Genomic DNA, 13,048 nt, shown 5'->3' with positions numbered 1-13,048 from the left:
TGCCAAAATGAATGAAAAACTGCTACTCCCTGTCCCAGATTGGTCAACAGAAGAGGACCAATCATTCTTCATGACAAATCTCGACCACACATTTCACTAATGATGTTCCAGAAGTTGAGGGAACTTGGCTACAAAGTTCTTCCCACCCAGCTTATTCTCTAGATCATTTTCCTACCAACTACCATTTTTTCAAGCACCTTGATGGTTTCCTGCAAGAGAAGGAGTTCAAAAATCAAACCAATGCTGAAAATGCATTCAAAGAGTTCATCAGCTCCAGAACTCCAGATTTTTATGTTACTGGAATAAACAAACTTGTAACTCATTGGCAAAAATGTGTTGATTGTAATGGTACTTATTTTGATGAATAAAATTTCCACATTGTTGAAATATACATTATTTACATTTGACGGCTATTTGTTCTCATCTTGTTTGTTGTAAACACGTTTCGGCTGATATACCCTCCAGCCTTCATCAGGTGCCTTGGGGAAGTTTTCAACCTGGGTTCTCATTCCTAAGGTATTTTTTGATGTTGTTATTATTGTTATTATTCAGGTCACTGCCTGGAATTGAACTCAGAATCTTGGAGTTAGTAGCCCGCGCTCTTAACCACCAACAACAAACAAGATGAGGACAAATATCTGTCAAATGTAAATAATGTAAATAATGTACATAATTCCTCATCTCTTAAATATAGAACTAATATCTAATCAGTACGGAGCCGACATTAGACTTCAATAAGCCCACGGGCATATGGCGTAGTGGTTAAGAGCATGGGCTACTAACCCCAAGATTTCGAGTTCAATTCCAGGCAGTGATCATAATAATAATAATAATAATAATAATAATAATAATAATAACAACAACAACATCGAAAAATACCTTAGGAATGAGAATCCAGGTTCAAAATTTCCCAAGACACCTGATGAAGGCTGGAGTGTATATCAGCTGAAACATTGTATTAACAACAAACAAGATGAAGACAAATATCCATCAAATGTAAATAATGTACATAATTTCTCATCTCTTAAATATAGAACTGCATTGTTGAAATATATTGTGATGAATTTCATGTTTCAAAACGTTGCTTACTTTTTACTCAGTCTGATAGGTATGGAGGTAAATAAATCATGAGATTTTGGGACATGACACCATTTCAATAAAATTTTAATGAAGTATTAAAAATGGCTATAAATGGGGGAGTTTTGGATCAGGATACCCGCATAAATTGGATTTTTTCCATTTTGACGGGGATTTTTCCATTTTTTTTATTTTTGCATCATGGTCTTTGAAAAATATTTTTTTTAATTTATGATTTCTTTCCACCGCCACCCATCTCTGGACTGATTTCAGCCAATTTTGTTTACCCATTGCACTTAAAACGATGGGTGAAGCCTTCTCAGTAAAAAATAAAAAATAAAAATTTTGAAAATATTTTTGAAGAAAAGATGTATGATTTAAGGGAGATTTAGTTGTTGTTTCTAGCACATCTCTCAACCCTTTCTCAGAATTGCATGTATACCTAGATTAAAAAAACAAACAAAATGTGAAAATTAATTCCTTGCTTTAAACATAAATTAAGGCTTTAACAACATCTGTAACTTACAACAAACTTGTTAGTAGAGGAGAGAGAGAAAAAAAACCCCAAAATGACTCAAATTATCCCAACTGTATTTGAAATAGGGGGAAAAAAAAAAAAACCCAAAACATCACATCTGACTTTAATAGTCTACAAAATTATATTCATTGCACAGTATAATTTTGATTGGTGGAATTTGACCAATATTTCTCAAAGAAAAACGAAATTTACATGTACAAGAATATTTGTTAGGTTTGCCTAGTGGCTCTCCACATCAAAACAGCATGAGGGAATAAACAGCATTCTCAATACAATGATTTCATGCTAAGTTTGGGGTCTAGAAGACATATTAAACTCAATTTAGTGCATTTTTTGTAATTACTTAGTAATTAGTTCATCCATTTCTTGAAATTCCGGCTCAAACTCAATATTTGAAACCTTCGATTTGTGTTCTATTTGACCTCTTGCAATGTGCAAATATGTCAGTTTGGAAAGTAGGGTCAATGTATCACCCTCTTTACTCAGTTTATGGTTTTTTGCCATGCAGTAGCCAAATTTAGCAATGACAACATTGAGTTTGTGAGAAATTTTTCTTTTTCTTAATGATATAAAAATCTTGAAAATATGTCCTTTTCTAAGTGAAAATTAACAATGAAATTTTAACTTTTAACAATTATCTGACCTACTCCCATTAATTTTTATATCAAAATAAAGGAAAAAAACCTTCCTCTTCATGACAGTATGATTTTTAACACAACTCGAGTTATAGCGCTTAAATGCATTGAACTAGAATGAGGGCTATCATTCAGCAGTAAAAAAACACAGGATAAACTTTATAAATGTGTGGAAATACCAGGGTGTCTGAGGGATATGATATGAACTTTCAAATGATAATAATTTTCCTCAGAAACTATTTATTTTGTCATGAAAATGATGAGGCAAAAAGTGTTTTTTTTTCATATTCAAACTGTACTTGTCTCCATTGTACAGTATATTCTATATCACAGTGTGATGATAAACAATAATTACTATAACATAAAACTGGCATTTCTACTGAACTTATTATGATGGTAACTGTCTAATTATTATTTAGCAGCTTCATAAGAAAACTAATAACTGGAATAAAACCAAATCCCAACAATATAACTTTTTAGGTGCTTCCAAGGAACAATCATTCAAATTCACTTGTCAGTGATGTAAAAAAAATTGCTAGGAAAAACAAAAAAAAAAAAACTAACCAGTTTCTTCAACTTTTTAACAGTATCTGACGCTCCAGGGATAGGTTCCAAATGTCTCCATAAAACACCTGTTGTGAAAATAATTGTTCAATATGTATTTTTGTATAAAATTAAATGTCAGCTGAAAAGGCAGTACCAATAGCTTTCCCAATCTCTTTGAAGTGGAGTAGGGAGCTTTGCTATTTAGTTGATGAGTAGAAACATAGAGAGTAACATAGGGAGAAATGTAGTTAGGAAGATGGAAGCTGTTCAGATTTAAGTGGCAAAAGATAGAAGTAACAGATAAGATAGATAAGTAAGTTTAGATAGATAATCTATAATACAACCAAATTTAAAGGAATAGAGGCCACAACAGCAGCAGTAGGAGGAGGAGGACATGGTTTAAGCATGTGATGGCCAACATAATGAATTAATAATTTTTCTTTAGCATATATTTCTGAAACTTTTCAGGACTGATATATTTTTTTAGGTCTGAAAAACATCAGCATTTGTGTTGCAACCTCTGGTTTGTAATTGGTTGGTTGATAGGCCTAGACATGGGGGTGGAGGGGGAGAAAAGATCACCAGAGGCAGCAAAGTATAGCATTTGTAAAGACAAAAATTTTTAGCTATATCTTGATGAAGAGTAGGGAAGGTCTGAAGCTGTGGATATTATGTGGTCTGTTTGGTGTTGATGAATGACAAGGTTGTAATGTCTCTATTGAAGGGTGTTTCTGGGATATCTGCTTATAGAGGTTATGCATATCTGCTAACAAGTATTGAGATTTCTGTACATAAGTTCTGAATGAAGAAAGAGAAGGCGAAGAATAATACAGTGCATACAATGATAACAAATAGATCAATGTAAAGAAAAAAGCATAAAGATTGACAATCGATCTCATAATTTTAAGTTCAAATCTTACAAAAGTTACTACATTGCTCTTTTGGACAAAGCTCATAATTCTGCTTGTTAATTTGAAAAAATTAAGTATTTGGCAGAAGGAGTAGTTTCAAAAAGACAATTACTCAGTCAAAGATTATCTCACCCAAACAAACACTGAAATATATATAAATCATGTCTAGAAAAGAAGATAGTCTATAAATGTGCAGTAGTAACCTGGAATAAAATTAACAATTCTTTAGGATGTTGTGCAATGACATTTAAGCTCTGTTATTACAACATCTTGTCATTCAAACACAAAAGGAAAACATGACTCCACTTAGCAAGCTAATATGGCAACTTAGGGACAAAAAGACAGAATATGAACTAAAATGGTTAATCTTAAGTCGAACAAAACCATATGGAATAGGAAGAAGTAGATGTGAACTTTGCCTAGAGGAGTCTCTTATTAACTGTACGCAGGAATTAGTGAAACACTGTAAGCATTTCTATAATAAATCCTTCAGCAGGTTCCCTAGATAACTTTAACACTACAGTGAGAAAGATTGGTTGGGATGGGTATGATGCCTAAGAGATAAATGCAAATTACCTAATTTTATATATATTCTTTTATTCTTTTACTTGTTTCAGTCATTCTGACTGTGGCCATGCTGGAGCACTGCCTTCAGTCAAACAAATCGACCCCAGAACTTATTCTTTGTAAGCCTAGTACTTATTGCCAAACCACTAAGTTACAGGGATGTAAACACACCAACACCAATAGTGGGGGACAAACACAGACTCACAAATACATATATATATATATACATATATATATACAACGGGTTTCTTTCAGCTTCCATCTACCAAATCCACTCACAAGGCTTTGGTCAGCCCAAGGCTATAGTAGAAGACACTTGCCCAAGGTACCACACAGTGGGACTGAACCCAGAACCATGTGGTTGGGAAGCAAGCTTCTTATCACACAGCCACTTCTGTGCCTATATATGTATATGCATTTTATTTCATTAAATTTTACAATATTTAAATTTTTAAAATTTTATTTCATGTATTTATTATTTTTATTTTATTATTTTTGTTAGTATTATTGTTACAGTCATCATCGTCATCATCATCATTATTGTTTTAGTTTACCTTTTATTTTGTAAAATTCTTTTAATTTTTAGTTTGCTTTGATGTTAAATTTATATATTTTAATTTTAGTTCAAATTTTAATTTGTAATCTATTTAATGGTTTAATTTTTTTAAACTCCTTTAATGGTTTTAATTTGAAATTATATCCCACTTCAAAAGTTATTTGACTTTAAATAACTTAGTTTGACTTTATCTCATTTTAGCCTCACATCTCTCAATCTATCAGTATTTTATATCCTAGCAAACAAAAGCTTTCTCAACCTCCACATCACAATATGATTACTACTGATATTTCATCTCTTTTCTAATACAATTCCCCTACTATGCTTGATAGCACCAATAACCAAATACTCTTTTCTACTCTCGGCACAAGGCCTGAAATTTGGGGTGGGTGGCCAGTTGATTAAATCGACCCCAGTATGCAACTGGTACTTAATTTATTGACTCCGAAAGGATGAAAAGCAAAGTCGACCTCGTCGGAATTTGAACTCAGAACATAAAGACAGACGAAATACCACTAAGCATTTCATCCAGCGTGCTAATGTTTCTCCCAGACCAATAACCAAATATTAAAGGCTTAAGTTGACTATGTGTGTAAATGGCCCATATCAAATTTCAACACAACATTTGGAGAATATTGTTGTATTTTGAGATGGTCATTTTGTTTTCCTTTTGGCCAAATAAACACACTCACTATATATTCATTCTTCACTCGTTTATTACTGTTCTTATTCAACTCATGTCCATTGTCCAGAAAATTTCATCATACATCTGTGACCTCTTCAGTGATACTTCCCATCTTCATGTGTGCTCCTGCTCCACTTAGTTCATTGTGTTCTTTTATGATGTGTATCATACATATCATAGAAGAAAAGAATGGACTAAGCGGAGCAGGAACACGCATAAGGAGAGAAAGTGCCACTGAAGCGGTCACAGTTATGTGACAAAAGATTTCTGGACAGTGGACACGAGTTAAAATAAGAACAGTAATAAACAAGTGAAGAACAAATATATAGTGTTTATTTGGCAAAAAAAAAAAAAAAAAATGACCATCCCGAAATACAACAGTATCTGTTTCAACACACAGTTTCACATCAGGAATCTTGCAACACTAATTCATAAACGTAAATTTGGAGAATATCTAACCCAAAAAACAATGCAAATATGTTCATGTGTGTTGACCTGATTACAAACACTAATGTTTTATAACTGTCCTTTTCCCAAATTTCAGCCATCCTTTCCCCCTCCTCATATCAATCCCTTCCTCTCTCCTTTCCTTCTCTTTACCTTATTGTAACTTGTCTTCCTTTTCTTCATTATCTCTATTCCACTTGCCTTTTCCCTTTTCTTTTCCTCTCTCCTCCATGCACATACCCTTCTTTGTTATAGCCAGAAATGGCTCTGACAAAATAACATTAATTTTTGGGGTCGTGCAAGTTTTTTCAACTGATCAATAGACCAACTGAATAAACCTATCAGTAATGTACCTATAATGTAAAGTGGAAACAGCTGTAATGCAAATTTACTCTAATAAAAGACAAATATAAAATGACCATTATTTACACCTTGTCTTATATATCACCATGTAAAAACCAGTTTGACTGGAATGCAACTATGGATTTACAATATAGAATGGTGATGAACTATAACCATGAACCCTGCCATAAGAATCTAAACAATATTGTTAGCAGTCCATGAGTAGCAGCACATCTGCTGAACAAAAGAGACAAATTCGAGTGCTCCTCTATCACCATTAGTTTGCTCACTTGACATCACACTTCACATGGATACAAATAGAGATTTCTTTAATGCATTGTCAAGATCAATGAAAAATGGTGTCTTTACATTTGTATGATGCAGAAAAAAAGAACAGTTGAGGCCTGACAAACAAGCAAAACCTTGAGTTAAGACATTCACAAGCTATTGGAATGTGCAATGAAGGAGACTATATTAATGACTGATTTGTTAAAGCTGATGATGAAAAACAGAGATTAAAATAAGTAGGTGAAAAAAAAAATGAATGAATTCATCTGACAATCCAATAGGCAACTAGTAAAAACCTTTAATGAATTTGGCTCTGAGAAAATCATATTGGTAATCACTGAAAAGAGAAAAAGATTTGAGATCATTAAGACATAAACACTTATAGTGCTTTCTATATAGAGACAAATTATGAAATCCATAAGTCACAAGTTAGTAGAGCCAGAGAAGTATGGTACAGACTATTACAGGATTCCATATCTCCTGTGTAACAGATCCAACTGAGCATTTGGGAAAATTTGGGAAAAGGACAGTCATAAAACATTAGTGTTTGTAATCAGGTCAACACACACGAACATAATGACCCTATTTACTAATACTTATTCCTTGGTCTAAAAGACTTTCTTCAAATTAAGTTCACACACACACACACAATTTTCTTTTAATAAGTAGCAGCAATAGATATTTTGTTGTGGAGTAAACTGATACCCCCACACACGACTATCAGTGGACTGGACAAGTCTTACAAATAGATGAGCCAGTAGATATGAGGTTGAATTGTGAGAGCATTAGTCTCGTTATTGATTCAGCATTTGAGAATTGGATTGTTATGGTACAAACAGTTACAATAACATAACCAACTTGTTACATTGCTTATTGTTATATGGTTATATTTGGTTCTGTGATATACTGACACACACACACACACACACATCATATATTGTCACTGACAATATAACAGTTGGCAACAAGAAGTGTTCGAGACTCACTCAAAATTATTGTGAATTGTATATTTTTTGTTCATGAGAACAAAAAATTCATCTTGTTTATCATGGAAGAATTACTATCAGCCATGATAGAGTTGCAAAAACAGCAACATGAGGTTTTACAGGTTCTCCTCAAGGAAATGAAAAATGCTACAAATGCATTCACACCAGATTCGTTGGCAAGTTCCATCACCAAATTTAGATATAATCCAGATGAAAATGTCACATTTGCCACTTGGTTTGACGAAATATGTTTAAGTGACTGATATTCGTTCAAAGACTAACAGTACAACAAGATTTGGAAATTCACATAAGGATATAGACTAAGATAGAACAGAACCAGGAAATTATTCTTCAACAGTTATCAGAAGACTGCCAATGGTTAATAAATCTTAAACATGGCAATGAGAGAATACAGGAATATGACATATCAAACATACAGGCTACAATGGCCACAGGAAAACATTAGAAAGTGCAAAGTGGATCCATGCATGAGATGCGGTCAAATACATGACCAGTATGACTGTCCATTCAAAAATCTTAAAAGTTCTGATTGTTGTACTAAAATAAGGAAAGAATCCAAAAATGATGCATATAGAAAACAATAAAAATGTATACGGTGTATCTGAAAATGATAAGGATAATGAAATATATAGAAGGTTTGCAAACATAAAAATAAATGGAACAAAACATCAGATTACAGCATGATACTGGGAGTGATATAACTATACTAGACTACCTGTGACCTATTGAGTCACCGATAGTTCAAGGTACCCAAAACGACCGCACATCTCAGGAATCCATGGTCCAATTTATGTGAAACTTCTGTTATTCTGTGCGTATTTACATTTCAATGGTACCTTACTCTCAAAGCATTTTTCCCATTATATGCCGCGTATCTCGGTAACCTGTAGTCCGATTTATGCAAAACTTGTTTTATTCTGTTTGTATTCACATGAACATCTGATTCATGACATCTCCTACTTTTGTCTCTTTCCTGCTGTTTCGCCAGATGCTCAGCTCTTGCTTTGTCAATCTCTTCGACCCTTCTATTCACATGCCTGTCACAATCTTGGGTAAATATTTCGTAAAAGACCCATTCGTACTTCGGTGTGAATTTTTTCACAGATTTTTTTCAAGTGCATTCAACATATTTCACCTCCAAACCCACTGCAAGGCACTTTCTTCCAGAAAAGAAAGGGGGAGGGGTTGTGGAGACCTTCGAGTTTCCCACCAACAGAGTTTTGTTTCATGGGTTTTTTTTTTTTTTTGTTTTCCAGATTATTTCGCATGTTTTTAACAAATATGACATCGACATCACACATAAATGGGTCACTGACAGTTCAGGCTAAAAAACATTGAAATTGAATTCAACATTGCATTGAAATGAAGGAAATTATTCACACTTGTCTTAGTTTTTCCTTTTCCTTTCATGTTCTGATGTCAGAAGGAATATTTTCTCATTTTGACGTTGTTACAGTTTGTTCGCAAGAATGCTTTTGATGACAACATTCTTAGTTGACTGGGTATCCTTCAGAAACACTTTGACATTCTTTCATTTTCTGCACCTAAGGGCCACATACAGTTGACCATGTTGGAATACAGGTTGTTCCAGATAAATCAAGACATTCTCCATAGTTTGTCCTTGTGCTTTATGATTTGTCATAGCAAAGCTTGATTGAACTGGGAATTGACTTCGGTGCAAAGAGATATCCTCACCTTCAGATAGATTAATTGTTATTCTTTGTATCATAATGATTTCATTTTTGAAAACGGGAGTATTGATACTCACTACTATGAGATTGTCATGCAGTTCTTCCACAATCTTATGCGTTCCATTACAAAGCCTTGGAGGATTCAAGTTTCTCATTAGAATTATGGGCAATCCTTTTTTCAATTCCAGCTTATGCGGTGGCAGTCCTGATAGTTCAACCGAATCAAGGAATTCAGTCAGGAAATGAGTGGCATTGGCACCATCACTCACAGAATTATAGGATTGGTACTCTTTTATGACTCCAGGGAAGCATCTGATACAGGTGGAATTGACGCTTCTCATCATTTGATTGAGAGGTACTAAGATGCAATTGTTCGAAAACACTTCACCTGGATTGTTAATTGAGGAATAGATGAAGTCAATGCATTCTTCCATAGTTGTTTCTTGGAGAACCATTTCTTTTGGCAAAATAATTTCATCATTTTCATTTTTTTGGATTTTATCTTCTCCAATATCCAATAGGAACTGTAAGTAGTACTCTGCTCCTTCACTTAATCTCATGTTTGTCTTCAACTGAAATTTTTCAAAGATTCACTATAAGTATGATTTTGTAATGCAAACATTTTCCATGTCTGCATCATTACCCCTTTTCACTACTGGTAGAAGCAGATGGAAATCACCACAGCAAGTTGTCAAAATTCCACTGAATGGCTCATTGCTGTCGCATATGTCATGTAAAGTAAGGTAAATAGCTTCGAAGCTTTCCCTCCAAATCATAGGACACTCATCCCAAACAATCAGCCTTGTATGCTGGAAGAGGTTTGCCGTATTTAAGTCTTTATCCATGTTCCACAGACCATTGTCTTTCACTGGGAAACTCTGAGTTTTCCACCAAGAGGGTTTTGTTTTGTGAGTACTTTTTTCATTGCCAGGTTATTTCACATGCTTTCAATGAGTGTGACATTGAAATCATGCATAAACAGCTCCTTTCCAAAGAAAAAGACAGATTTGCTGCTACTTCTTGCCTGCCCTGCTACCATGTAACAGGTACTTTGGGTCCTTTATCACAAATAGCTGTTATGTGGTAGCAATGCATGCTAGAAATAGCAACCAAATCTTTGGGGAGAGACACATTGAATGCACTCGAAAAATACCTATGGAAAAAATTATTTCACACCAAGGTTACAAATGCGTCTTTTATGAAATATTTACTGTATTTTTAAAGTCATTTTCATTTTAAAATATTTTTTAAATATGCCAAAAATATTTTTGTAATGGTATTCACTTGAAAATAATTTTTTAAAAGATTAAAATATTGTCTGTTTAAAGAAAGCTAAAATATAAATACTTAGTGTACAAACAACTTACATGTTTGAAATCACATTCACTTAAAAATATTTCTAAATGATTAAAATATTGTTTAACAAAAGTGAAAATAGAAACATTTAGTGTAAAAAAACTCGTACTTTTTCATTGGCAAGTTAAAGTCACTAATCATAATGTGTTTAATCGAAAGGTTAGAGTTTCTTCCCTTTCAGGGTTAAGTTATTTTCAGAGTATTTTCCCATTATGCACTGTTTTGGGTATTTATACCCCCCAAAACCTCCAATATCTCAAGAACTAGTTGTTCTATTTACGTAAAACTTGTTTTATTCTGTCTGTATTTACATTTCAGGAGGACTTTAATTCATAGTATTTTCCCATTATGCACCAGTTTGGCTGTGTAACATTGCAAGCAAGATGGAAGTTCATTTTTAATATAATATAGATTAAATAACAATACATGGAGTGTGTTAGGTAAGCCAGTACTAAGGAAAACTACAAAAGCTGTGAAAGGTATATCGGGAAGAATATTATTGTTTAGAGGTGAATTCAATTACAATGTGACTTTATGAGGTAGAATGATAAAAGCAAAGAATAACCTATTTGGAATGTATTGCATGGAGAAATTCGATCTCTGGGATTTACTAATTAACCACTATTGCAAAAATGAAACAGGTACAGGCACAAGTTCTAACACAAATTGCAAAAGGAATTAAAGAAAGTATTCCCTCGGTGCATGTTCATAAACAAAAGGAAAATCTGAGAAAATGCAGTGCCAATTTTTAAACCAAAAAAGAAGTGTGCCATATGCAGTGTTAGAACAAATAAACTTACAGAGACTAGAAAAAATTGGAGTTATCCAAAAAGTGAAATACTCAGAATGGGCATCATCAGCTGTGTACATTAAGAAAAAGAATAATAAAATCAGAGTGTGCTAATTTTTCCACTGAATTAAACGTATGACTTAAAACATTCAACTATCTGCTGCTGACTTCGGAGGACATATTTGCAAAATTAAATGGGGTGGGAAGATATTTTCTAAATTGGATCTCTCTGATGCATATCTACAAATTGAAGTAGATGATGAATGCTCTAAATACCTAACAATTAACACACATAAAGAACTGTATAAACACAACCGGTTATCACTTGGCGTAAAAGTCGCACCGGCGATCTTCCAACAGATTATGGATACAATGTTAGCAGACTGAATTTGCAATTGCATATCTTGGTGACATATTGATTAAGAGTAAATCAAGAAGTCTGTATGTACAACATGTGAAAATGGTATTTAAAAAACTGAGTGAATACAGGTTCAAGTTGAGTGCAGATAAGTGTGATTTATTTCTGCTTAAAATTAAATATTTAGAGCAAATCATAGATAGAAAGGGAGAGACGGTATCCAGATCCTACCAGGGCATCAGCAATTAAAAATATGCCCCCACAAAAGAATGTGGCAACATTACAAGCATTTTGGGGTTTGGTGAATTATTACCAAAGTTACATCCCTAATGTTCATAACTTGTGTGCACCATTAAATTACCTGCTAAAGAAAGGAACAAAATGGAATTAGATACAAAGGTGCCAAGAAGCCATCAAACAGCTAAAAGATATACTAATGTCCAAGCAATCTTTAGCACACTATAATCTGAAAAAGGAAATTATAAGGAAATCACAAAATATACAATATACACTGGCTTGGTCCATAATAAAAGAAGCTATACTTAAAAGAGACATTAATTATTCTCTGTCTACACAACTTCTCAATATTAAATAAATTTTCCAACACCATCTAATCTTGCAAACATAGGTTTTACTCAACATGATAGAGTTGAGAACCAGCTACCACACCCATTGAAATTTTTTCTGAAAAATAAAACAATACACCCCTCCACTTACAACAGGACTTATTCTTTGTAAGCCTAGTATTTAATCTATCGGCCTCTTTTGCTGAACCACTAAGTTATGGGGATGTAAACACATCAACATCAGTTGTCAAGTGGTGTGTGTGTGTGTGGGGGGGGGTCAAACACAGACACACAAACACATATATATACAATGGGCTTCTTTCAGTTTCTGTTTACTAAATCCACTCACATGGTCTTGGTCGGCCCGAGGCTATAGCAGAAGACATTTGCCCAAGATGCCATGCAGCAGGACTGAACCTGGGACTATGTGGTTGGTAAGCAAGCTACTTTATTTCATTTCAATTTGCCATAAAGGCAGTACACAGAGAGTAGCTACGGGCTGGACAAAAACATTAATGAGAGGAAATGGATGATAAATATGATGGTATAATGAGAGAAGGCAAAAGCCGCCCGCCGAACTTTGCTTCTCTATAACACTGTTCTTTTTAAAATTAAATTTTCACATTGAGGCTATGAACCTCGTACATAAAAAGTCATAAATTAAGGCATTTGCCTCTTACGATTTTTC

General features: G+C 33.8%; 1 protein-coding gene across 2 annotated transcripts in view; it reads right to left on the bottom strand.

Annotated features, from left to right (window-relative positions):
* Positions 1–13,048, bottom strand: part of LOC106883201 (glycerol-3-phosphate phosphatase-like) — a 157,516-nt gene that overhangs the window by 82,233 nt on the left and 62,235 nt on the right. Inside the window, exons 2-3 of one of the 2 annotated variants that reach the window (XM_052967765.1) lie at positions 11,447–11,506; positions 2,815–2,882 (exon numbers count right to left, since the gene is read on the bottom strand). In XM_052967765.1, the coding sequence (XP_052823725.1) occupies positions 2,815–2,882; positions 11,447–11,506 (128 nt within the window). The remainder of the gene's footprint in view (positions 1–2,814; positions 2,883–11,446; positions 11,507–13,048) is intronic. The other variant, XM_052967766.1, reaches the window with a different exon arrangement.

This window comes from Octopus bimaculoides, chromosome 5 (assembly GCF_001194135.2).
Source record: "Octopus bimaculoides isolate UCB-OBI-ISO-001 chromosome 5, ASM119413v2, whole genome shotgun sequence".
Classification (NCBI taxonomy): domain Eukaryota; kingdom Metazoa; phylum Mollusca; class Cephalopoda; order Octopoda; family Octopodidae; genus Octopus; species Octopus bimaculoides.
The sequence above is the reverse complement of the archived record's forward strand: the minus strand, read 5'-3'. Positions and strand labels throughout refer to the sequence as shown.